This window comes from Tyto alba, unplaced genomic scaffold (assembly GCF_018691265.1).
Source record: "Tyto alba isolate M040663 unplaced genomic scaffold, T.alba_DEE_v4.0 Super-Scaffold_3, whole genome shotgun sequence".
Lineage (NCBI taxonomy): Eukaryota > Metazoa > Chordata > Aves > Strigiformes > Tytonidae > Tyto > Tyto alba.
The window spans coordinates 4190280-4217628 of NW_024881304.1; the positions used below are offsets into that span (position 1 = coordinate 4190280).

The 27349-nt window shown below is 35.0% G+C and overlaps 1 protein-coding gene across 10 annotated transcripts in view; it reads left to right on the forward strand.

Moving 5' to 3' along the window:
• The window catches only part of CACNA1D (calcium voltage-gated channel subunit alpha1 D), a 233244-nt gene that overhangs the window by 86424 nt on the left and 119471 nt on the right, over window positions 1–27349 (forward strand). For 9 of the 10 annotated variants that reach the window (XM_032984250.2, XM_032984245.2, XM_032984247.2 and 6 more), the window contains exons 4-7: window positions 19581–19720; window positions 23557–23699; window positions 25091–25243; window positions 26175–26371. In XM_032984250.2, coding sequence (XP_032840141.2) covers window positions 19581–19720; window positions 23557–23699; window positions 25091–25243; window positions 26175–26371 — 633 coding nt within the window. Of the gene's footprint in view, window positions 1–19580; window positions 19721–23556; window positions 23700–25090; window positions 25244–26174; window positions 26372–27349 lie in introns of those variants that run through there. The other variant, XM_032984254.2, reaches the window with a different exon arrangement.

The following is a 27349-nucleotide window of genomic DNA, read 5'->3' on the forward strand; positions in this document are numbered from 1 at the left end:
TTGCACAGCTATGGTATCTAAATTTTAGTGTACATGATAATATATACATTTTAGTAATATTTACTAACTAGAAAATAACTTCATTCACAGTTCAGTCAAGGGTGAAGTTAGAGGGTGTTAGCTTTTCATTATTTCTGCCAAACAGATTTTCCAGCTATTTGTTACGTGAACACACAGAGTAGGATTTGCTGTGAACATTCTAGTTGATTATACTGTAGACTACAGAAGAACATTCAAATAATCCAATTTCAATCATTGTGCACCTAGTTTGAGTTTAAACAAATGATTGAAAGGTGAAATGATTTGTATTCTGCTATAACCTACTCTTCAGCTGTTTTAAAGTTTTAGTCCTCTGTTAATCTTTCCATAAATGAAGTTTCTGTCTTTGTGGTCATCCTAAAATGAACACACACAGGATTTTCAGACTTTTGGCATTAACCTTATTTTCCTGCTGAAAGACAAAACTTCATGCAAATGTTTGTGAAAAGTGTTAGTGATGTAGTTTTAAAATTAACAGCATATGGAAGCTGCCATTTCACATGAGGAGGCAAAAAACTTATATTTTTGCCTTTTGCTTTTAAAGAGCAAAGCTTCAATATAGTAGGAAGCAAAAATTAAGGAAATAAAATTTTATTTTTAAAAAGAAACATTTCATGTGCGTTATAATAGTGTGGCAAGGAGAAATTCTCTGGGTTAGGATTGAGGCAAAGATAATTTAGATATAAATAAATAAAAGCTCTGCATTTACATTTTCAGTTTCTCACTGCTGCTTGCTTCCTCTGGCTCTATATGTAATGATATAGTGAACATATGGAAAAGCTTCTAATAGATATGTATTTTAATTTTCTCCATTGCTGTCTGCAGTAGGTTGTCAGCATAAACATGTCGGGAAATATGGCCAGGTCGTACTGACCTACTTTATTTTTGAAAGGCATGAGAATAGTTTTCTGTCCTTGTACAGTGCTTTAGATGCATTTGGAAATAAACCCAAATTGGGGGGATTGGTTTGAAATCTCACTTTCTCCCCACTTCTCAGAACATGTCTCTAGCAGTTACACCATCTAAAAAAGTGTTGCACTATCCATCCTCTGTTGTACCAACAATTTTGTATTACATATACAGACTGTAGCCTGTGTGTGTGTATATATATTTGTACAGGCTGTATATTACAATATGCAGACTGTAGTCTGTACATTTATCTAAGCTACCATTAAAATATTAAAGAAAATGAGATGCATGTGCAATTTGTACGTAGTCTTTTAGCTGGCCCAACTCCAGCAGAGTGGTGGCGGGCTGGATTCCTGGTGTCCGTTTGCAATGCCTGGTTTCATTACTGCCATATATGCTAGTGGTAGATGTAGAGTGTGTATTTCTGCATATGATTCTTAGATGTTGGAATAGAGACATGAAATGGCTGGAATGCTGTAATTTATAAAACTACTTTATTTTCTAGCCAATACCAAGTTTTATGGTGCTGTCAAACTGCTATGTCTAGCTGGTGTACACTGCAGTCAGAGGTTTAATTACAGAATACATAGGGCAGATTTAAAGCTAAGCTAGTTTGGGCATGAAGAGCAGTGCAGCTGCAGTGGCAATGACTTCACTCTGACTGCAGGTCACTAACCTGTGCTGTTGTCTTGCTGCCACAATTTACAGGCTATTAGTACTCAGCTAGATTCAGTTGTCACTAGTCTACCTGTTTATGCTATGGTCACTTTGCTGTTAGCACTATAGGTAAAATATGTACAATAGTAAGGTATCTCCATGCATCTGTCCTTGATGCAATCAAGTTTACAGTATATATATGTATTAATTACTTTTGACTCCGTTAAACCAATTGAACAAATAAGATCAAAGCTTAGAAGGACTTTAGAAGTATCTATTGTGATAGTCTAAAGTAATGACACACAAGGTGAATGCAAAGTATTTTTCTCTAGTTTAGAGCATACATGCTTAATAATGTGAGAAAGGTGGGAGAATGCAATCTTCAGCTTTCTGTCTTCAGCACATCAAATGAATTTCATTGTCCCATCACTGTAGTAATATTTTGCTTCCTGACTTCAGACTTGACTTGTGTCTCAGGTCCTCCAAGGAAGCAATTCTTCTGCATGGCCAGTGGCTGAGGTTTTTGGTCTGGAAAATACTCTGGATCACCCAGCAGCTGAACTAAGTTATCCTGGCCTTTTCTAGGGATCTTTTATGCTTTTCCAGAGGGGGAGAATGGATGGCATCTCAACACATAATTCTTGAGAAATTCAAGTATGCTCTGTAGTTTAATCTTAATTGATAACACGTCTGTACTGTCCTTTATTACGTAATGAACTGAAACCTGAGGTGCATAAAACATCATTCATACTTCAGTATTCTTGGTTACTAGATGGAACAATAGTTGCAATAATCTATAGTCTAACTTACAAATTATCATCTTTGAGCTTGGCTAAGAAGTATCAAAATGATGCTATCTAGTATTTTTATTATCTTTTGGGAAAGTAAGTTAATGCAAAAGGATACACATTTAAGAGATAGAAAAAGAACAAATGACAGCATTTTAAATGGTTTGTGTCAGTATACGATATAGAAAATGTACAAAAATGAACTGCGTAGCATAGTCCCTGATAATCATAATTCTGGAAGACTGCAAATAACGGTAAAATCATTATTTTTTAACAGTAACTATTTTTTTACAGAAATGTGTTTTGTTTGTGGTTTTTTTCTTTTTTTCATTCCCAATAATCTCAAGGGCTGATTGATTGGCTAACTTCCCTCTTCTTCTAATTGCTCATTGCTGTCACAGAATATAGCCCGAAGACACAATCTAACCATGTTATGTAGCAATAGTAAAAAGGCTTTGCATTTGTCCAATATATTTCATCTGAAGAAAACATTACAAGAGCAAAGTATTACTGGATACCTTCCAAATTATAGATTCAGTCCTGCTTCTTTCTATTTAAGAGAAAATTGTTTAACTCTAAACATGATAAATACATGATAGTGCAGACATCATCAAGGCTTATGTAACATTGGAAAAGACAACTTTACACAAACCAACCAGAATAATCCTTTTATCTTGTAGGAAAATTCACATATATTTTAAGGATCCCCATGGAAAGGACTCCCTACATGTGAGATGTTATGAAGCGCTATATGTATCTACAGAAAAGATAAATGGTTAAGGTGCCCTACTGAAATAGAAACCTGGGGTGCCTCAGAAACTGGTGTAAGAAATTGTGATCAATTGTAATTGGATCAGCTAGTGTTGATTCTTTGGTGGAGTTCAAATGGTGACAATTTTGACCCTGAAGTAAGGATTTGAAGATAGGGAGTTTATAGAGATTCACTGAAACAGAGACATATAAGAACTGCATATTTTTAAATTACATAACAGATTTATGTGCATATGTTGTCACACTGGAAATTGCTTTCTGACAGAGGTTAAATTAATCATCCTCTTTTGGATCAATTCAAATAAATAGGTACAGAGGAAGGATAATAGGATGACTGTGTAAAGAAAACTTGTTTTGTAAGATGGAACTGTAACAGCATGACATTTTTCAGCTGGGAAAATTGAAAAGAGAGAACAAATATCATTGGGGGAACATGAGGGGGAGCGAAGCTATTTAGGCTAAAGGATAGTGTTAACACAAGAACAATTGAGCATCAACTAGCTGTGAATAAAATTACTTTTAGAGATGGGAAGAGTTTTCTAAACACCAGAGGGGTAAGGTATGGAAAAAGACTGCCAGTAGGAGTGAACAGTACATTAATTTTTGCAGGATTGGGCCCCCCAACTTCACATGTCTAAACGCTGTCAACTCTGCTGGAAGAGTGCGGCAAAGACTCAAGAAATAAAACAGGAAAAAAAAAATCTGAATTTACTTACTAATAAAATGTCTCTTGATCTACCTCTAAACTTAATGAAGTGTTAGACTGTATATTTTTTTGTGAAATTATTGTACAAAAATAAGCTTTAGAATATCTGCAAAAAACATAAAGCTTAGAAATTAGTGACTGGTGCGTTACTGAAATAGTCTGAGAGTCCTAAGCAAGTAACTCACCTGCTTCAAATAGCTATAGTCTCTTAGGATTCAGTAGCAGTGGTTGTTTTAAAATGTCTCTTTCGGAGAAAGCAACTGATGGAATTATAATGCAGATTAGACTATAGTTGGAGAACTATTTTAAATGTAAGTCATTTTTTCATTATTGTTGATAGTATGTCTGGTACAACAAGAACCATCAAGAGTATTGTAGATAATGGCACAGGACAAATATGTAATTTTGTGGAAATACTAAAATGAGGAGTGCATACCTGTTTTAAAACAAATTGGAGTTATTTCCGGAAAGTGTTGAGTGGTGGTGTTAAAAATGTAATAATAGTTCAGGTTAATCATAAATAAGAAGAATAAGTGTAATATGGCCTTTTTACTTGAGTGAAATAATGTGCTTTTTTTTTTTTTTTTTTTGGTATTTCTTTTCTGTTGAAGAGAAGGACTGGATCTTTCAGCACACTTGCTGCAAGGATTATAGGAATGTTTTATGTAGCTCTATACCAAATACTACTGTAAGAAATTTTACAATTGCTGGATGCCTCCCCAAACTAAATCACATTGTTAGACAACAGAAAATCAGGTATTTAAAAGAATCACTTCTATTTATGCCTGGGGAGTTGTGTTCTGTGATAGTGAATCTGGAGCATTTCAGTGTTGATTCTCCTAAAATTCTCCTATACTACTAATTTATCTGATTTCAGTGGCATTACTACTGATTTATGCTAGAACAGAACCAAGCAACTGATTTTCCTGTGGGGCTATGTTCCATTTTAAATAATTGTAACTCAGAAAATAACAAATTAACCTATTGTAGAATTGAAGCTGTCTTTGTGTTCCCGTTTTTGTTGTCTTCAGTAGTTTAATACTCAATTCTGAGAGTCATCAGTGAACCTTTGTATCATAAATATTATAATTTGTTGCTGGGAATAAATGAAAAATCATATTTTTGTATTCCCAGAAGTACCTGTTAGAAAAAACCCTAAGCTTTTCAATCTGAGCTATGATGCCACTTGTTAATTGTGGCTCAGGTACTTAACTTTTCAAGGAGAAAAACCAGATTCTTAGTTTTACTTTTATTGGGTTGACCAAGAAATTAACTTTATTCTCTGGTCAACAAGCACATCATACTCTTTCCAGTGTGTTTTTGCATGCCAGTTTTTCTTCTTTGGCTTGTTTCATCTTTTAACTATGTTTCCAGGATAAACTAAGCATGCAGATTAGAAGCTTATCATTTTCTGTAAACTACGTTAATTATACATGGAGAACACATGTATTCAGTGCCTTGAAGAGCTTTCGTCAATGGTGTAGCTCTGTCAAATAGGGGAAAAAATGGTTTAGTCTTATATGCTGTAAAAAGCCAAATGACTAGTTAATATTTAAAAGGGAAATGGTACCATAGTTTAAATACCAGGCTTGAAATGGATAATCATATTGAGAATAGAGGTTCATACCTTGGCATGGTCACTTCCAAAATAAATACATTGTTTACCATGTGACCTTCTGATCCTGAAATGATAACATATTTAAGTACTAGTGAAAAAGTAATGCATGCGGTCCAGTTGTCTGGTACATAATACATTGCATTCTTAATTACTGCTTTTGAATATGGCATATATGTATATGTAACTTCAGGACTTTCTGCTTTCAGAATATATAGATTTTAGGTCATAATCGTTAGTAATCTGTGGGGTTTTTGGAGATTAGTGTAACCGTAATTATTGTTATGTACTTTTTCATGAGATGAGTTTATTATAATGTACAAGGCAGAATTTGTTGCTGGTATTTTTGCTTACTTTTCTTTAAAACAAAACAAACCCAAACAACCTACATCAACCTCCAAACAAAGTTGTTCAGATGCTTAAAAAGGATGTGAACTAAGCCATGTAATACGGCGGAATTTCCCTGAAGGAGGAGGAAGGTGTCAGTTACGATTAGTGTGAACAACATTTATGGCCTTCGAGATGTGACCTCTCGTTACAGTAAATGTGACAGCATTAATTACTTTCATTTACAATGAACTACATTCAGCTACATTAGTTCTGACACACCTCACTAGGAGACTGCCGCTTTGATAGCCTTAACCAAAGGAAAGGGCAAAAATTGAGTGCAAATGTGTATGTCACTTGAGCAAGGCCATTGAATTCTGACTACAATGTATTACTGCCTCAGGTTTTACACACTTGTATTACATCATTTGTTATTTCCACTGGCCTTGGGAATAAACCTATTCAGTGTATGCCTTGGGCACTGGAGAATGAGAACCATCTTTTTAATATGCCATGTATAATAAATGTAAATGCTGATTTTTCCCTTTTTTCTTTTTGAGAGATTAGATGAATTATCCGTTTTTTTGACAGATAGTAATCTGCATGTTTACTTGGAACTATGTGGGTCTGACTAGCTATCAGCATGTCCCATTTTGTATGGTGTAGCTTCCTTTAATGTATATTAACACTATAAATTTATTCTTAAAAATTAATATATCACAACACAGGATATTTATCACTTCACTGAATCAGTCGTTATAATGTCACTACTTTTTCCTTCAAGGTTCAATTATCATGCTTCAGTTTTTACCTCTAAGCTTTTATAGAAAATAAAACATGCCCAAGGCAGAAGTCAACCTTTCACTTTTGCTACAGAGGAGATGCCATCTATTTCATGCTGTGCTAAGTATTTCATTGAAACATGAGTAAAACAATGCCTTTGGCAAATCATAAGTTAGCAATAGCACTAAACAAGAGAAATAGCTTTAATTAAAGCATTTTGTTTCTCTTTGAGGATTTGGTTTGCAGAGTAGTGGGCATTTTACCTGCAAAGATGAAGTCTCTCTTTTTAAATTCAAGGGATCGGTGTTGTGAAATCACACTAGAAAACTTGCAATGTAAAATTGCTAGTTAGCAAGAGAGAACAAAAAATGGTAGTGGCTTATTCCAAAGTGATTCTGAATTAAGGCTGTGTGAGGAAAATTTCTTTTAGTCTTCATCCCATGTTAAGGGTTAATTTTGAAAGCTCAGTTTCTCTGGTATTTTCACTGGCCATTCGATGTTGTAGTAGTGGGTTGTGAAAACATTTGTAAAAGTTTCAGTAGCTATTTTAAAACCCAATATGTAGTATAAACTTATTTGTATATGTCAGCAACTTCCAAGCCACTAAGGTATGAAGAATTGTATTTTAGTTATGCTTATTGAAAGTTAAAACAAATTAATTTTTAGATCTTCCTTCGAATCACTGAAACAGTGAGAGTCTAATAACACTTTCAATTCAGCTGTTCTGGCTGTGAAATGTCCTTACTTAGGTAATCAGATTCCCTAGAAGGAATGAAGGTTCATCTTTTTCCTTTCTTTGTGCAACAGAGAAGGTTTAGGGTATCTCCATTTCAAGCAGTAATCTTGACACCAGAGAGATAATATAAATGCCTTAGAATAGGTCAAATCAAATATGGAGTTTGTGGCCCAATCCTTGTATCCTGCTTGCATGGACAAAGTGGGATGAGTTAGAAGATAAGGCCTTGGGTTGATAGCAAAGAGTTTTCTCCTGCTTTTAGAGGTGTGGCATTCTATTGATTCAGTCATTTTCTTTAAGCATTTTGACCAAACGGTGGTGTTTCATGCTGTCAAACCAAAGAGAAGCTTCATAACTAACTCCTTTGGATTTCTTTTCTGCTGTTTGTGCATTTAAGTCCTCATTTAAATTAATTAATATTACCTGACTGCTTTTAGATGCAATGCATAAGACTTCCATATTTTTTTTTGTTTTTATGTGCCACCTAATGACTCTCTCTCACATCAGCAAAATGGGAAAATCTGGATGGACTGTCCATGTGGGACAGGTGGTATTGAGGGTTAGTAGAATCATCAAGTTCTGTCGCATATGTCTATATAAGCATAGGATTATCTAACATGAATTCATGAGCACATTTATATAGAATTCACACAACGTTAAATTAGCCTGTGTTTTATTGAATTACTAATGATTGCTGTTTCATTTTAAGAAGTATTGAAGTAAACGAAGCTGGAAAAAATATAAGACTGACTATGCATGGGCGTCTTCAGCAAATGTGTGTTTTTGAAATTCTGTGCATATAACTTGAAGGAGAGAAAAGAGTGGGTTTCTTTTGGTTTTGTTTCTGTCTCTGTGATTTTCATCTGATTAAAGTAATAGTTTTTTCTTGCCTACTTGGAAGTAGTAGAGACTCCAGTTCTCTAGGAGGAAAAACCTAATTTTTCCAAAAGTGAAATATCAACTCTTCTTCCATATAATCACTTTCAAGACACAATTTGTAAATATGTGTTAAGGTCTAATTGGTGAATAGGTGGGAGAAAGTCACAGGGACTGTGACATTTTACATCATATGGAGAGCATTTTTATATGTGGAGAAAAAGTAAGTGTTGGTATACTCAGTCTTACAGCGATAATGGAAGTGAACTTGGAACAGTGACACAGCACTTCTAAATACATTGTTGTGGACAGTGAGTTCTCTGGAAATCAGCTGATATCCCAGATAGGGGCATAAATTAAAAATAGTCTTAGATGCAGTTCAGATGGGACTAATAAGAATAACAAAATAATCTTCCTGTTCTGTGTGGGTAATGAACTAAGAAATTCAAAACATAAATGCATCTCTTGGCTGCCAAATGGTATAGAAGTGAAAGGAAGAAAATTATTTTGCATTGTAACTTTGGAATTGCAAGGATGCACTGAGAAGTGTTTGAGATTTTTGAGTACTGCTTACTGCCTTTAATATTATGGCTGGCAATGTGATTAAAAAACCTGTGTGTAGTCATTTGCAGAATCTGGAACTGTAATTGTAGCAGGCACTGGAGGGGCACTAACTAATGTTAGTAACATTCTGCAAGATAGAAGGAAAACTGATTCATCCATAGAGAAGAGAAATTTGGCTTCAGGGCAGGTAGACTCATATTTTCCTTTCTATCAGAAGTTTAAGATTTTTATTAGTAAAGTTTGATGTGTAGATCACTGGAAGTAAACAAAAATATTTTTTTTCAACTTTATTCAGTTATTTCAGTTTTGTTTATACTGTAAGTTTTCCTGATACTTTGACAATGACATCACTTTTGATGATTGTGAAATAAAATTTTTGTTAAATAGATACTTCAACCATTTGGTTCAAAAACAACCACAGGAGAAGAAAAGTACTAGGAGGAACTCCTTAAGCAATCTGAGACAATCAAGGGTAAAGTTGTGTTTTTCCCGTTCTCCTGTCACTTTGGATAAATGCATTTTTTTGTTCTTCACATTGTTGTTCTGAACAGTGTCTACAAGGAGTATTCTATTCTGCTGTCTCCTACAGTTGAAAATTTATTTCATTAACATTGTTGCTGTTGACCTTTTTATAGTTTGACTTTTAATGCTCTGGCAGGTTGTCCGCTCATAAGTAATGCAGTCTTCCTAGACTTCTTTGAGTGTTGTCTTCTATAGTGCAGTACTGCGTGTTACCTACTGAGAAATATAAAGTAAATCAATGTGTATCTAAGCAGTTAAGAAATTCTTTGTAGAAGAAAGAAATTCCAAAGAGATGACAGAGCATGTAGCATGTCATCACCAGAAAGCCATTAGATCTTCCACAGTGGAACATGTTATTTACCAGTTGTACCTTCTCCTCAGTATAGGCATGTCATATCCATGTCATGTGTTGCATTTGGTACTTTCTGTAGGAAATGCTAGTGATGGCCTGCTGTTAGGAAATATTAAACAAGAAACTAAGAACTAAATACATGTTTCTCTGATCAAATTTCTTAACATAGTTTTCCCAATATAAGGGATTCACATCCTCTAGTACTTTTTAAAGCCCTTGTTGATATTTTTTCTGCTACAGAAAACCCAGTCCTGGTCATGGAAAGGTGACTGCTCTACAAAAGCAGAGGATTTGAAGAAAATGTTCCTTCATTGATCTTTCTGGCTTGCAGGAGGCAATAGTAGACCACAAGTGTAGGACACTGATCCCCAGTTGACAACTGGTCTAGGGGTCTGCCATTTAAAAATTGAGAAGGATAATTAGAAATATTCCAATAAAGTAATAGTGTTCTCTCTTCATATTATGAGACTTCAAAGTCAGACCAAAGATGTACGGTAGGTAGAGATTTTTCTTGGGTGTTTGAGTTTTTGAAAGCCTTATTCATGGGTGTTTTTTTAATCTTCTCCATTGTAGTAAAACAAAAAAAAACAAGCTAACACTACATTATTTAGCCTTACATAATGAAAGTTTCTATCCTGCTGAAGGTATTTAAAAAAACCTGTTCCAGTGGGTAGGTTTGTAAAAAATCATTCTGTAGTTTTTACACTGAGAGAGGCAAAGAGCTGCTGTAGTCATATATCTGACAGATTGAGTAAAGTACCATAACAAAACTATTCTATTAGTTTTACCTAGTTCTTTTGTAATGAAAGTGGAAATTAGGTTTGCAATCAGATGGATAAATCTAGTGCAAAAAACACCTACTCAATGAATATGTCATTGTTCTGTTTCCCAGCTGACACTAGTGGTGCAGAACATAACTACAAAACCAATCTGTTCTCCATATTGTTCTTGAATCTTTTTTTACAGAAATTCCTTGGCATTCTTAAAACAGCACTGCAATATTATAGAGCTGTCAATGACTAGTTAACCCCCCAGAAGTTACGTTTTTGATCTTCTCACCTTTTTTCATTTGGGATGCCATATTCTTTCAGAGTGATTTGAAGAAAGCTTACATGAAGTATCTCCTGGAAAATAATCTGGCTGTTGGGATAGGCTGTTGCTTTGGCAAGCTCACCTACATAAAAACTGAGTACAAAGTGACCATTAACTGATATGCAAGAGCCACTCTTCCATACATTTCAGAATTGTATTAGTCAAAGAACAAAACAAGCAGGTTGGAAAACTATGAAGCAATCACAAAATGAACATAGGAAGAAGTGGATAGGCTTAAGTCCAGGCGATTGCAGTATCTTCTGAATAGGCTGACTACATTTTTATGACAGTTTTTAAAGAAACGTGTATATATAGTATCAGTTTTTATTGTTTAAGTATTGTTAGCAAGATGATGTGTATGTGCTCACAGGAAACATGGGGAAGGCTCACTTCGGAGTATTTTTAAGAGCAGATTTTTTTTCCTGTGTTTCATATTGAAATGATGAAGCGCATTATAGTTTGCTTTGATTTAATTGCTGAGATTTTGGTCTGGTTTTATGTTTTAAGGAAAGATGATTTATTTTGGCTTTTGGAGATTATTTTTTTTTACCCACCTTCCTCTTGATTTTTAGTCTCTCTTTGAATGTTTTGGGAAGCCTGTATCTAGGAAACATTTGTTGAACACAAGAAGTGGGCTTATTACTCGTCTTGTAACATCTTTAGGTTTTCCAAGTTCCAACGTATATAAAAAAAAATTCAGCAGAGGTTTTACTGCTACCAGTGCTCCTGTATGTTTTCTACTCGTGGTTTTCTGCATGATGAAATGTGAATTTATAGGGATTAGAAAATTCTCTTGGTTTATAAGTTCTCAGACAATTTGAAGATGTTCACTGAAGTATCTGACTCCTAGTAACATTCTCACTCCCCAGTTTCTAGCCAAAACCTGCTTTCTCAAAAATAAACTGCTAGCAAGGAACAAAATATATTTAACATTACTTTAATGCTGTTCTATGACTAGATGCAGGTTGAATTCATCACTTGACACAGACTCTAGACAACTATGTAAAGTAAAATCATGTGATAATGTGACAGTATACATAAGTATTGTCTCTTCTACTTCATTTATATTGCTGACCTTATTTTCCTGAATGTCATCAATTACAGAGTGGCAGAAAGATACCAAAGTAATTTGGATTCTCTTCCAGTTATATTCTTTATTGCTTACTTGGCCTGCTCTTGTTGTGCAATTCAGATTCCTTGGCATACTGTGCTCAATCTTCAATAGGAGTTGTATGGATTTAGGATTGAAACTCACGTGTCATTACCTATTAGCATTCCTACAACTTGCTTTTCACACCTTGCAAGTATACAGTCATTGCTAAGTGATTGATTCCTTGTATCTTGTTCATAATTTTTCAGTAGACGGTAAGTTTGTGTGGGGGTCTGTTACAGTTTTAGTGATTTATGAGCAAATTTCCAAAATTATGCTATTTACTTTGTTCCTTCAGAACAATATGAAGCAGAAAGATAGTCTGTGCCTCTATAAGGGTATGTAAGGGAGTGAGAATAGGGTGTTAAAAATGTACATACAGAGTGGATATGCCTGTTGCTTCCACCTAGCTGTTACTCAGTAAAGCTCTGTATTATCTGTCAGAAAGCAGAGAGTTCTGCCTAAATATAGGATAGGAAAAAACTAGGCAAAGAACTTGAATTTTTTCCTATTTAATGTTATGAATTGAAAATGAGTTTTTAGCATATGTACTAAATAGAGCATTTACATGAGCAAGACCATCATGAATCCACACAGATGCCAGTAATTGGTATGAAAATTTGTGATTTGGATTCAACATTTTCTTGTCTGTACAAATGCTTGTTTACGCAACTGAGGTGTTTATAACTATATCTCTATTATTGTGTTATTTACAAGGTAAAGTGGAAAATACATGATTAAAAGTATGAGAAGCAATCATACTCAAGGATCAAATGCAGGTATTTAGAGGAGGTAATTACAGGAAATAATGGGAAAAAAAAGTAATCAATGTGTCAAACATGATCTGCTTATGCATCTATCTCTGGCTGCCATAATCTGTCAGATGAAAGTATAGGCATTACTGCTACCTAAAACTCTTTGAAGGTTGAGATACTATTTCAGTGATGCAGGTTATTAAAATGCTACATCAGACTACATTGGTGAAAAAGGGACTTGAAGAAATTTAATTACACTTAATCTTAATTACACTTAATTACTCTTCAGCATATAGTTTGCACATCCATTCTGTTCATTTGCTGTGCTCAGTATTTGAGATGTCCCTTTGCACATTCTTTTCTTGCAACCATGAAGGCCTACTTGAGAACTAGAAGGTTAAAGTGTTGTTAGTTTAGGCTTTACCAAATGATTGTGAATTTAAATGATTACTTAAAATACAATGTCTACACAAGCTGTCTCCTTTCCCACACTGGAATCCTAGTCCCCAGGGATTCTGAGGTCTGTCTAACTCTTCATAATCTGGCATGTGGGGCTGAGGGTGTCGTGGTAGCAGTTTAAGGTCAGGGAACATGGCTGGTCAAACATAAAATGGTCTGGTGTGTATGGAATGTCATGTATGCTTGAACAATGTCTATTGGCCCATGTCTGTATTAAACTAGTATAATTATAGGTATGTAATTATATTTTTTTAAAGTTGCTGCAGAGCTGCTCTGTCAAAAACCAAAGCTGTACTTACAGAAAACTAATGCAGACATCTGACATCATTGAGAGCGGTAGTTGTGTTCGCTCAGGTAGATCAGGACTGATCAGGAAGATACAACGTAATTTAATTGGATTGATCAGAACACAAATTCTTAAAACACTGTTTTTCAAACTCTTCTTCAATTGTTTGCTATTATGTATCTAAAGACATAGTTAACCCAATACTTATCACCAAGTTCTTGAGTGATAAGTAATTCAAATTCTTCTAATAAAGGGAGAATAATTTCCACGTCTAATCTAGGAAGTAAATTATTTCATCAGCTTTAAAAACAGGAAAAGAAAAGCAAAGCTTTACTTCTGTTTTCTTTTTGCTAGGTATATGGATTTCATGTTTGTTTAATTTGCTATATTGGGAAACTGCTATAACATTTTCTACACATGGAAATAAATAGGTTTACTTTTTTTTTAGTATTACTGTGGCGTGGCTTACCCGTATTCCCCTGGAAATCATTTGTATAGGAAATGAAAAATTAAATTATTATCTTTTGCAATTTAAAACTCAGTTACTTTTCTGTCTTGTAAATGCTGTATTTTCCCAGTGTCAGAATTTAAAAGAATGGCTGTTTGTCAAAAAGATAAAAGGCTTTGTCAAGACATCAGTCACGCATCTTATTTAATAGTACATGATTGATTATTAGTCCCCAAATCAAGAATGTCAAAGTGTCTGGTTTTGTGTTTGTATAAACCACAGAAAGTTGTTCCATTTGGCTACTTCACTTTGGTTACTTTAGTTACTTTGGTTACTTAAATTGAGTCACTCTATCTGCTAAGCAGTTTTTACTGTCATACATGTATGTTACTTTAGATGCAAAAGTTTATTTCCCCAGTTAAAAAATAATTCTGATCTCTGACTGAAGAGTAGAAATTAATATGAGAAGACTTAATTACATAGTATAATAGATGAAGGTTTTGTAAATCAATGACTTGTTATTTTGAAACCATTATATTGCGAGACATCTTTAGTTAAATGCTGGGTTTTGGTGCATCCCATTACAACATATAACAGTAGCTTTGCATATTTCTTTCAGAGATTTTGAAAATATGAAGATAATAAATGGTGACTAATGTACACCATCTGGCTAAGGCGGTGGTGGGGAATTTCTTCCTGAGCAACAGGGTTGCTGCTAAGTTGATTTACTTAAAGTAAATGCATTTTTTTTTCCAGATAAAAAAGTAGTTCTAATAACTTCACTGAAACTCAGTCAATAAGGGTAGTCTTTGTTTTGTACTCCATGATCAATATCAAAGTGGGGCTGATTGGTCTCTCTAAGAAAGGCAGTGTATCTTATCAGTCCTGTTGCATCACATATTCAGAAAAAGATTGCTGAGACTTGAAGATTTTGAGCAACATGAACAAGTGTTAGCTGCCTGTAAAGAGAGATGACATAGCTCTGCATGGTATCAAATTGGTGAACAAACTACTATTAATCTGTACAGCTATAGGATTAGATCCTTAGTAACACAGACATTTTAGTGCTTCATATTTTCTTTAGATTTACAGCTGTCAGGATTTTTTTCTCTGCTACTGCCATGCTGGAGTGTTGTGATGCAATATAGAACTAAATACAATAATAGATATTAGAAAATATGTACCGTTTCTAATTTAATCTGTGCAATTTCTTAGAACCAAAATTGTCTTCTCCATTTATTTTAATACAGATTTTGTTTTCCAGACAGTCACTCGGTATTACATATTTCCTTATTTTTTGTTTAGTTGTCTTATTTCTTAGTGTTTTTCCTTCAGTTTTTAATGAAATAAAATATTCACTTAAAGACCTCAAGTAATTTGAGCAAAAGATGTGCAGGAATAGTGTTCTCCACTATAGAGAAAAAGCAGATAAATGTATGTATCATAAACTTAGAACTGCAGTCTGTATTTTTAAATTACATCTTAATGTTTTAGATTTATTTTTACGCAGCATCCCTACCTCTTCAACTTTTCTAATACTGCTGAAAATGGTATGGTAGATAAATTTTATTTAATCTTCAGTAATGGTTGCTTAAACTCTGGACATGCTACGTGACGCATGACCTACAGATGTATCTTGGTTGCACAGACAAAAATTGACGTCCATAGTGACTAACAAAAAGTTACGGAAGTGTGAGAAGGGACTGCCAGTACTTTCTTGAGGGTAAGCAGGTAGTTAGAACATCTGTTGGCTGCCTACTCATTAAAAAAAAAAAAAAAAAAGTCTACAAAGAAAGCATAGCCTGTACTTCGATTATTGTTAACTACTGGGCCAAATGATTCATCTGGCTTCTGTGGAAGACAGAAGTTGCAATTAAATAAAAAAAAAAACAAAAACAAAAAAAAACCAACCAACCAACCAAACAAAAAAACAAAACAAAAAACCAAACAAACAAAACAAAACCCGAAAAACAACAATAACAACAATGAAAAAAAACCCAAAACCAAACAAAAATTGAGAGTGTAACAGCATAAAAGAAAGGAAGTAAGGAAGGGAGATAAAAATGAAACACTGGAAAATAATAGGTCTGTTTGTAGATGTATAGAAATATCTGTGTTCCTCTTCTCAAGGTTTTAAAGAAATTGTGTCTCTTGGATTGCCCAGTGTATGTTGGTACAAAGCATCTTTCCCTTGTGCTATTGGCTCTGCTAAATAGCATCATCCTTGATTCTATCTTGAATGATGAGTATATGTTTCCAGGGGCAAATTCTGGAACCAGGCATAAATATGCTTTACAACAGGGAACAATGATGGAAAGAAACATTTCCATTTTTCCACAGCAACGAAAAAACACTTTCCCAGTGTTCAACATTATGTAGAATGCCGGGGCTTTTACATGTTGAATGTGTAGTGGGCGCAGGTACATGCCCTGAACCTATCTGCACTTTCTCCTATGATCATGTAAGAATTATCAGAATCATATCAGAATGAGAGAAATTACAGAACTGTTAACAGGGAGAGACATCTGGAGGTTACCTAATCCTTTGGTTTTTAGCAGGACTGTCACCAGCACTAGATTAGGTCAGCTTTACCTTTACCTAGGGGCATCTTCAAAATTTCCTGCTCTGAAGCTTCATGTTCACATTTTGCACTACTCTTCTGATAAATAAGTTTTTTCTTAATGTCCTGTGAACCTCTAAACCTGCAGTTTGTGGCTGTTTTCCCTTATTTTACCATGTGCTGCCACTTAGCGTTTGGTTTCATAGTCTTTTTAACCCCCCCTTCAAGTAGTTGTAGTTTACTGTTAGACCTTGTCTAGGTCTCCTCTGTGATGGAGAGGAGATCCTTCTTGCTGTAGAGGAGATCTTTCCTTCACTGGAGTCTCTACTTTCTTAACACACTTTTTGAACCAAGACTCAAAACTGTAGTGTTGCAGCCTCACAGCACTGAGTAGAGGTGGATAATAGTTTCCCTCTATCTTCTCACCATGCAGTTCCTAATACAGCCCAATATGGAATTTGTCTGATTTACAGTGAGCACATATTTAACTTGTTGCCCACTGTGACTTCCAGGTCCTTTAACCTGAGGTGTGGAACTTCACAGTTTTCCTTGCTGAGATTCATGTGGCTTCTGTTGGTCTAGCTGTCAAAGTTTCTTACGGTCCATCTGCAAAGTGACACACTGACCTTAATCCTACCATTGGGTTTGAAAAATGAGCTCGTTCTACATCGCATATTGTTTTAATAGAATGTTTGTAATACTGCTTAAGAAATAAGAAACAGTACTGATTCCATAAAAGAGAAATAAAATAAACAGAGACAAGACCAGTATTGTTTTAGAAGATGGGTGCTAAGTGATAGAGCTGTTAGATTGAACTGTCACATGAACTCCAAGGGTATGTGACCATTAAACAGGTTACACTGGGACTGGCACTTGTGCCTCACCCAGATGACGGAAGAGTGTTAGAATGTTCTTTGAATGGGAGCAGTGAGGGGCAAAGATGCTTTTTAGGATGGAATCTGGTAGGTGGTTGGGTGGAATTAAATTACATGTTTGCCTGTAATAACAGGACACTGGATATGATGATCGAAGAGGTCAGCTTGGCCCATAAGGTCCCATGCAATCCTGTGTCCTGTGTTGCCTTTATGTAAAGAAGCTGTTGAAATTTTGCATATATGAAACTTCCTATCCCTATTTTCTCATTTTGTCTCATCTCTTTTCTTTTACTATGATAATTTTAATATATATTTTGCCCATAGCAAATGCCAACCATAATATTTTTGTCTTCCTTATGTTGTCTTACATTATTTATCTTTCTATATCGAAACTGCAGACTTAGTTATATGCGGGGTGACAGAAATAGCTGTTATTGTGAAATGCGTACATGGTAGGATTTGCTTGAATTCAAGCATTTTTGCAGTCTGTTTCTCAGGAACGCTGATAATTCATATTATTGTAACCTCTGTGGTGCTCTTTAGCCAGAGAAATCTGATGGCTAGAGAGCACAAACCATTCATATGTTTTCCTGTGAGGTCACTTCACTTGCTATCCAGTAACTGTTTCAGTTTGTTGGTGATAAAATTAACAGGTAAGTGGAAGGGACAATATTGAAATAAGTATTAGGAAGTATGAGGAGAAGGAGGATGTCCATCAGTTTCACTGGGCCAGATCTCATGCAAAATATAACACAGCTGAGGAGAAGCTCCTTTGGATGAAGCTCTACAGTGTTCATGAAGTGTACTCAAGGCAGAGGAAAAAGGCAGGAGTATGGGACTGACCTGGGCAGGAGATGAGACCCAGGAATCCTTGCTTTGCACTAAGCAAAAGCCTTACCTCTCAGTCATCCCACAGTGCTGCTTGTTAGAGATGAAGACCTGGAGAGAGGAGTATGTAGTTTATTGGTAAGCATTTACATTTACTGAGTCACCAGTGTCAGATTTATAAATGGATACATTGCATCTTAGAAATAGCCAACGTTAAATGGCCTTTTCACAAGGAAAAGTAATCTAGTGTCCCAAGTTAAAGTCTTTACACATGAGAATATAAAGATCTTTGTTTAAATTGCAAATGGTTAAGGTTTGTTTTTTATTTGGTTGTTTGTGAAGGTGTTAAGCTGTGTAACAAATAGCAAATACATAGGTTTGTGTGTGATGTCTGTACTATATTTGAGTATATGACAGCAGATGATTATAATCATTACTGAGCAGTTATAGTCCATATAATTAACATCGTATGTGATAAGTGAACATCATGTGTTCCTGAAAAAGTTTTAAAAAATGAATCATTATCTTTGTGTCTTTTTTTCTTGGCTCTAATATTTGCATAGCAACATATAACTAGAAGTATTGTACAATGTGATAAAATGATGATTTCTGAAGAACAAATGTGTTAACTGACCTGTTTTGATAGCAGTTACATTTACAATTTATTAAAATCAAATATGCTATTACTGTAGAAAGAAAAAGCCATAAAAAATATTGTCTAATTAGTTAGGAAAAGGGATTCAATGTACAGGTCTGTTTAAAATGAGAATTTTGACAAAATGAAGAAACTAGTAATGTTTTAGAGCATTGAAGCAAATATGAAGTTGGAGATTCAGTGATGCAAGGTGGTGATATACTAACTTATTTCTTCAAGCATATTAGGCTGATTTAAAGAAATTCTGGTGATGTGGAAGGAAGAAAAGTCAGTGTAAACTTCCATGTCAAGATGAAAAATTTGCAAGACTAAAATTAAATTAAGGCCCTGATAATTAAGGCTTATAAATTTTTGAATCACCTTAGTAGGGGATAGCAGTGTCTCAAACTCCCTTATTAGGTAGAACTAATTAAGTAAATATTGATATAATGAATAGTAAAAGTAAGTATACCACTGCATACCTTTTAAGGGTATTTCCAGGGCCCCATTCTACATAATTTTCTGGTTTTAATGAATGCTAAGAATCCTATTGACCTGGATGGGACTATTTGCTTAAGCGAAGGTGCGGTATATTTCCATGCTTACAGAAACAGAGCCTTTTTCTCTCACAGAATGTGAAAACAGGAAAGTGCAATTATGTAATTATAATCTTTTCAGTACAGCTGTCATTAAGTGCAATGCAATTAAAACCTGTAACATAAACTGCTGTGAAGTATTGTATCTCCTTAGTCCTGATCAATAAAACTTATCACTTACTGCAAATTCTATCTGGTAAAAGAGATGTTAAATTACATTGTCTTTCATTGTGCTTTTTTTGTCTTTTACAGGAAAAAGTAGAATATGCCTTCCTGATAATTTTTACAGTTGAAACATTTTTGAAGATTATAGCATATGGATTATTATTACACCCCAATGCATATGTTAGAAATGGATGGAATTTATTGGATTTTGTAATAGTAATAGTAGGGTAAGTAACTTATCCTTCATTATGCAAAGATTTAAAATCTTCTTTACAGTGAGGTAGATGTAGGTCTGTTTGGCTGTGAGTAATGGTCTATGTTTGATTTCTGTTCCTTTGGAGTAAAAGAATGAACTGATATGAGTGAAAAACAAGAAGAAAATCCTGGAAGTTTTCAATTCTGTCTGTGGCTGCAGGCTCTGTTGCACTATAAGTTTTATAGTAAAAGTTCCCAGGGAATTCTGAGTTATGCCAGAAATTTTTCATGGTTGTTTTCTTGGAGAATCTTTTCCATCTGATTTTTCCAAGGTGAACTCCTGATATCTTTCCATATGATAAAGGTTGATCTGTTTAAGTCCATACATTGTTATTTCATTTATTCATTTGTCCCTATACCGTGGTTATTTGGAGTTCATATATTCTACAAAGATCTCTAGGAGAAGCCATGTTTTTCAAAATGGAGAAGAGTGGTCAGGGGAGAAAGTGTTAACTGAGTGATTCCTTTGCCTTCTTGAAAGCTGAGGAAAATCAGACTTTTCTTTGGGATGCCACACATTTGGCCCTGGATATATATGACTTTGGCTTGCCTGGGGGAGAATGTATGCTAAAAATGCCATTCTACTTTGTGTGTCTTGCTGTACCAGGAAACCCTGGAGAGTTTGTACCCCTCAGAGGAGGGACTGCTTGGGCCTTATGCAGGTTACAGAAAAGTGGAAAATCCCACATTCACACTATGCATGTGCTTATGATAAATAATGCTTTGTGTCAGCAGCTTGGTGTCAATGGTTGTGCTAATCCATTAGAAGAGCCTGCCTACAGCCATCTAGGGAATTAATCTGGAGACATATATTCCCCAATTCCTTAAATATTGTGGAAATGATATTAAAAAAAGGAATTTCCAATACTGTACATACTGTTTACGGAAAATATTTATTACAAATATCATGGAGAACGTTATCCACACAACTTCGTACGTTGTGGCAGGCTTGCAAAGAAGACCTTGGCATGCAGTGTGAAATTCTAATTTAATTTTTAAATTCAAGCTATATCAAGGGTTACCTGTAGTTGAAAAGACATAGAAATTAGAGTGTGTACTGCTCTTAACTCATGTTAAGGGAACATTAAGGGAAAAGAAAAAGATGCAAAGTGAAGGAATTTGTGGTAAAGCATTGTTAAATTTGGGCAAGTATTATGAATGCCTGTTGTAGAACTGTTTGATTTGGAGATAGTAAATGTTACTGAGAATATTGTATTTGGGCCAGTTGCTTGGCATTCAGGCAGCTTTGGTCAAGGACTAAAATTTGTGTATAAATAGATCCTTCATCAGGTCAGGTCATTCTCAACAGATTGGCCTCTGTGCCTGAAGGGGAAACTTGGTGGGCAGGTGTGGAGACTATCACATATAAGAGTTCTATTCTTGTGCCAGGCAGTCACTTGAATAGACCTCTTCCCTTTTGTCAAGTGACCATGGAGTTACAGTAACCCTGGAGCAGTCTAATTAACATGACCTCTATCTTTGACTGTGTCCTAGATACATGGTAACTAAAAAAATTTCCATTAACTCCTAAAACACTCATTATTGAAGGCTAAATCTAGTTAGGTCAAATGGTCACGCTGGATGTGTGGAAAATCTGAAGAAAAAAAGGCCTGCATCTTGTCAAATACGTAAAACATCACACTAAAGTTTAAATCCTAGGTCAAAACCAGGAGTTTTGTGATATAAACTATTGTGTAGATTGTCAGCAGTCTACCTGGAAGACAAGGTGGACCTTTTATAACATGACAGGCACTGACAAAACTGTGAGCAATATTTTTGTTCTTGTACTCTGTAAGCAATATTTTTGTTTCTTCTTTTAACAAGAATAAAACCCACACAAGCAAGAAAGCAAGCATGAGTCCATTTATTTAATTAATACTTAAAATCCCAGTGAAAAATTGATTTTCATATATAACCCAAGGTGGTTATAGAATCACTTCTGGATCTGATTCTATTTGACCAGTTTAATTGTGAAATTTCATTAGGTGTTTTAATAGCTTTGAAAGAGCTGCCACGGTGCCCTATATTGAATGGATTAGATGAAATTTGCTTCATGTGCTTTCTCAGCAGAAAATGTGGCACTCCAAAAGCATAAATCTTAATTATACCAAAAGAAATCTATGCTAGCAAAAGGTAAGCATGTATAGACACCTTCTTCCACAACACCAAATTTGGCATTTAAACTTCAGTAAACTGTACAGGAAATTAAGAGTCAATTGTAATGAAGGACATCAGTGGGTTTATACCTTAATGGCTTTACAGGATAGACATGAAATGACAGAGCTGTAGACATAGCTATGAATGTGTTGTTTTCTCCTGTCTTTGTTGGTTCTCTCTGAAACCAGCCAGAGTATGAATTACCTTCAGAGCAGTGTACTACTTGCCTGTATGCTATGCCACATAGTTTCCATTGATTGATGTGAAAGAATAAGGTCCTGGTAGAGAAAGCTTTCATAGCACCTTCCTATGCCTCTATGCCTTTAATGTTCTGAATGATGTGTGAACTGATAGGCTGAAAACAGCTTGTCTTAATTCAGGACTTGATTCAGAGGTCTGTTTAATCACATCTGCCTTTAGAGCATGAATAGTCACTCAGAAATCATTGAGGTGGCTCATTTTCTTAGAATTATGCTTCTGTTAAATTATAGGGCTGAATCAGGACCTGAAATATTAAATGTCTGGATTTCTACGGTTATAGCAGTATGTAGGTTGCTGGTGTTCATTCTAAGATCTGTAGTCTTTGTGGCTGGGTTTCACTCTGGAGGAGGATGAAGCAGAATGGAGATGGGTATTGACTGATACACGTCAGTTGATTACTGGGGGAAGAGAAAGTCTTCAATATTCTAGTTTGGGCAACCTATTAAATATTACATGATTTCTAGCAACCCTGCAGCATGACAGAGTTCTGAAAACATGTCTTCACAATACCAAAAACCTGCACAGTTCAGAAGTCCTTTACAAGTGAGAAAAATTTTTTGGGATTATCAAGTCAATAGAGTTTTGTAATCCTTTCAGAAGTTCAGTTTTACAACTACTGAACTACAGACTCTGTGCAAAAGTTAATATGGTTTGTGTGGTCTAGCCAGTCTAGAAAACCATGCATCTGAAATTCAGGTCCAAACTAAAATAAAGCTAGGATTAGTTTGCACGTCAATCAATTTCATCACTGTGAATTGCTGGTAGAAGTGGGAAAGAAAAATAAATCTTGTCTTCCAAACTGTTCTAGTGAATGACTAGCTCATTTCTGCAGTGAAGAAATACAATGTAATAAATGAGTCATCTGGGAATATTTTTATCCTCAAAGATTCTATGTGTAAGAAACAAATCTTTTTGATGTTATTAAATGTTGGACTCTAATTATTTTTAATATATTCAGTTTTTGCTGACTGTGCTTAGAATATTGAACTACAGTATCACTCGGAGTTCATATATTCCACCAAAATTACAGCAGATGGTTTCTAGTGATTATCTACTTCATGTTCTAGAGAAAAGACTAATTCTCCAAACCTTACAGCTAAAATGTTAGAACAAAGAAGTGGCAAAGTAGCTTCATTTATTTAAAAATAGCAGATTGTGTATACAAGCAAAATGCTAATTTATTGGATACTATGTGATCATCGCTCTCTGGAGGGATTAGAAACTCTTGCACTTCATAACTCTTCCTGTCATGATTTAATGTGAAAACGTACATCTCATTTTGACAGCTGAACAGCTTGTCAGAATTAACTGCAGTTCAAGTAATTCCCTAATACCTTTGATTGCATGGCAAATGAATGGTGATGACCTTACCCTTCATCTCATTTTCTAGATTATTTAGTGTAATATTGGAACAATTAACCAAAGAAACAGAAGGTGGCAGCCACTCAGGTGGCAAACCTGGTGGTTTTGATGTCAAAGCCCTAAGAGCCTTTCGTGTACTGCGACCTCTCCGGCTTGTATCAGGAGTGCCCAGTAAGCTCTTTCTATTTAATTTCATTGGAATGAATACTGTAACTGATCTGATTATTGAACTTTCTTGTTCCAGACACGAACAGAAATGAGATAATATAAAGTTGATTTTTTTGTTATCTGGTTATGTATTAAAAGTGAGGTTTCAGGATGAATGATACCCTATTCCAGTTGAACAAAGGATTGTGAATTCATTCAATGTATGATCTTACACAGTTCAGTATGAAGACAGGGGAATACACTTCATTTTTAGCTTTATATAAAAGTAAATTACATGTTAAAATGCAAATACATGGGAAAATAAAACTCAGATTTTTTTTTTTTATTCCAAAATCCTGCAGATCTGAAAGTGTAGGTGGTCCTAAAACAGTTTATATGTTGGTAAGTGTATGCCAAAGCACATTACACATTTCATATTGCCTGCCCCCTCCAATGCACATGAATGCCTTCTGTTTATCTCAGTAGAGCTAACAGATAAATCAGGAAACTTAAAAAGTAGAACAGTATTATTTAAAGAAAGCAATTGAATTTTCTGATCATCTTTCCTGTTTTAATATGTTATTAATTACTGAAGTTATTTGGACTGAACAAGAGATACATGGCTTACAAATCAGCTCTTTTCAAGACATTCAAAAGAAGAATCCTAATGCTGAGTTTATTATATCATAGTCTGTAACATGGAAGTGATCATGATGATATATTTAGCAAAAGAACTTCAGTGAAGAAAGAAGCAGTCTTATGAAATGTCAGAAAGGAAGGCTATTAAAATAATAATGAGGCCTATTTTGTTCTCATTGGTACTGTGGCAGCTTCATTAATATGGGATTTACTTCTTTTGGTAAAACCAAAATTTGGCTAAATATCTAAGAAGAAAAGAGAAATTGAATAGTTCTAAAAGTAATGTGAGGAATAAAAGATGATAAAGTAAGTTTGTTCAGAGTAAAAATGTGTTTTCTCAGGTAACTGTACTCTATTTTTCCAGATCAAAAACACAGTTCTGCACTTGGCTGAGTGTACATTTTCTCAGGACTTGACACAAAATTGTGGTTGTAGCACAGAACTTTTTAAAGGTCACATAAAATGACCTACAGCCACACACTGACTACATCCCCTTTTTTTCTAAAAAATTGTAAATTTTATGAAACATTTCAAGCATTGACTTCTATGACATAACCTTTATTAACAGAGGAAATAATTAAACTTTGACACAAGGTTTTAGGTTCTTAGGAAGTATTTTGTTACATTTTGTGGTTCTGGGCAGTAGAAATTTTTTAAACTGATTCACTCTGCATGCCTGTATTGTTAATTTCTAATAATGTGTAACTATAGAAAATTTGGTAAGGCAAAACATAGAAGCCTGGCTCGTATCTTGTATCCTCTTCTTTTTCTTTTAGGTTTACAAGTTGTTCTGAACTCCATTATAAAAGCCATGGTCCCCCTCCTCCATATTGCCCTTTTGGTATTGTTTGTAATCATAATCTATGCTATTATAGGATTGGAACTTTTTATTGGAAAAATGCACAAATCTTGTTTTCTTATTGATTCAGGTAAGCCATTAAATTGTTTACTAAAATAAAGGATTAATTTCCTTTTTTTTCCAAGTCTGTAGGATTTCAGTTTGAAACATAACAGGGGACAAATCATTAAAACTGGTGACCCCAGTTTTCACCATAGTTCATAATGTTAGGAAGAGTGCCTTTAATTTTAAAAAACAAAAATGCAAACCGGTTAGACTAGAACGTACTCTGAATAGGTTTTCATTTCTGAAATATGCAACTCAGGTGTCAGTAGTAAAAACAGTAAGAGTAATTATCCACAAGGGACAATTCAATATTCTTTTAAAAATGAATTTAATTTGATTAGTGAAAAGATAGCTAGTCCTATTCCAAGGAAGATATACTTTTCTGAGTTCACAATCTGGCAGTGTCTCTCCTTCAAGACTGTGTCAATGTAATAAGAAGTGCAGTTCTGAAATGAGTGGAGAAAGAAAACCGTGATCCTACATCCAGATGAAATGAAAGTGGTTTTAATGGGACAGTTTTGAAGGAGTGAATCATCATGAGGGAGAGATCTTATCTGATGGATAAGGGTACATTCCTGTTAGCTAAGTAATGAAGTAGACTATATGTAAGAATTACTTGAGACATGTTTTCCCTGATGGTCTGTATGTTAGTATGAAGTGTCATGCAGTGAAGAAATAGCAATGAAGAGGAAAAAAAACAAAACAGCATGAGGAGATTGTAAAAGGTTGTATTATCAGATGCTTCTCTCCACTGCTTAATTACTGGAGCTCTTTTATACATTCAATTGTGATTAACACGTGAGAGAAACTAAAAGCTCTGAAGCTCCCATGGATTGCCTTCCAGTGCTTCTCAGATATCTGGATTTCCCTTCTAACAGGGTTGATGTTTCTTCATGCAAAGAGTTAACTGACAAAAATTTGAGAACTGAAATTTCTGACTTTTGGTCAATTTTCAGATATACTAGTTGAAGATGATCCAGCACCTTGTGCATTCTCAGGGAACGGACGTCAGTGTGACATGAATGGCACTGAATGTAAGGGTGGATGGGTTGGACCAAATGGAGGCATAACCAACTTTGATAATTTTGCATTTGCAATGTTGACTGTGTTCCAGTGCATAACCATGGAAGGATGGACTGATGTGTTATACTGGGTAAGTTCATAAATCACTGAGCTTTGTTTACTTTTAAGCAAACTGCAATGTTCAAGAGAGAAATAAGCTGTTTTACAATATCTTCAGCAGGAAATCTCGGTGAGTTTTGCAGACGAGCTCAGCTGCCTACTTTTTCCAGTCACAGCGTCTTACCGGACTCCTTAGGCTAAGACGACATTTTAGAAACAAATTTATTCATTGCTTATTTGAGGGTATATTTGCCTACTCCATTTGGTTAAAAGTAATATATTTATGTCCTTTGGACTAACATTTTTTAGTGCAAGTTTTTAAGTATGTCTTCTCTGTTTAAGCTTAAGAGCTCTCTTTTCAATATTTCTGCAAAATATTTCACAATATTAACATAAATTAGAGCAAAGCAAGCTCTCATCTGTCATTGCTTACCATGGGGACTGCAAACCATTTGTTAACTATTCAAAAACAACTAATCACAAGAACTGATCCTGACATAGTCTCTGTAGAAGCAGCAAAAGGTAATAAAAACCTAACTGTGTAAGTCCCCACCTTTAAATGCTTTTCTAGTGTCGGGTATGGAACTTCCACAGTTTTGCAACATAGACAGCTGGACACAGACTGGAAAACTGAAGATATATTTAGGGCTGATTTTACAAATGAGAATGGAGGAAAAAGGACACATGGATTTTTAAAGGAATAGGTCACTTAAATACACAGGCAGACCTTTCTCTGCCTAACCCCATTCCAGTCTAAGGACATTATATTATTTTGTGAGTCTTTAAACACTTAAGTATCTGAGTGATTTGTCCAGGGTCATTCAAGAAGTCTGTGACAGAACCTATCTACCATAGGTGCAGAAAATCAATGAGAATATCCTCTACTACTTGGTACTCAGCAGTAAGTCTTTGCAGCTATTAGGACCTCATAGTAAATACATTTCTAACAGTTCAAAAGCTGGAAAATATTCATGAAAGAAGAAAACTGAGTACTAGTAAGGATCACTAT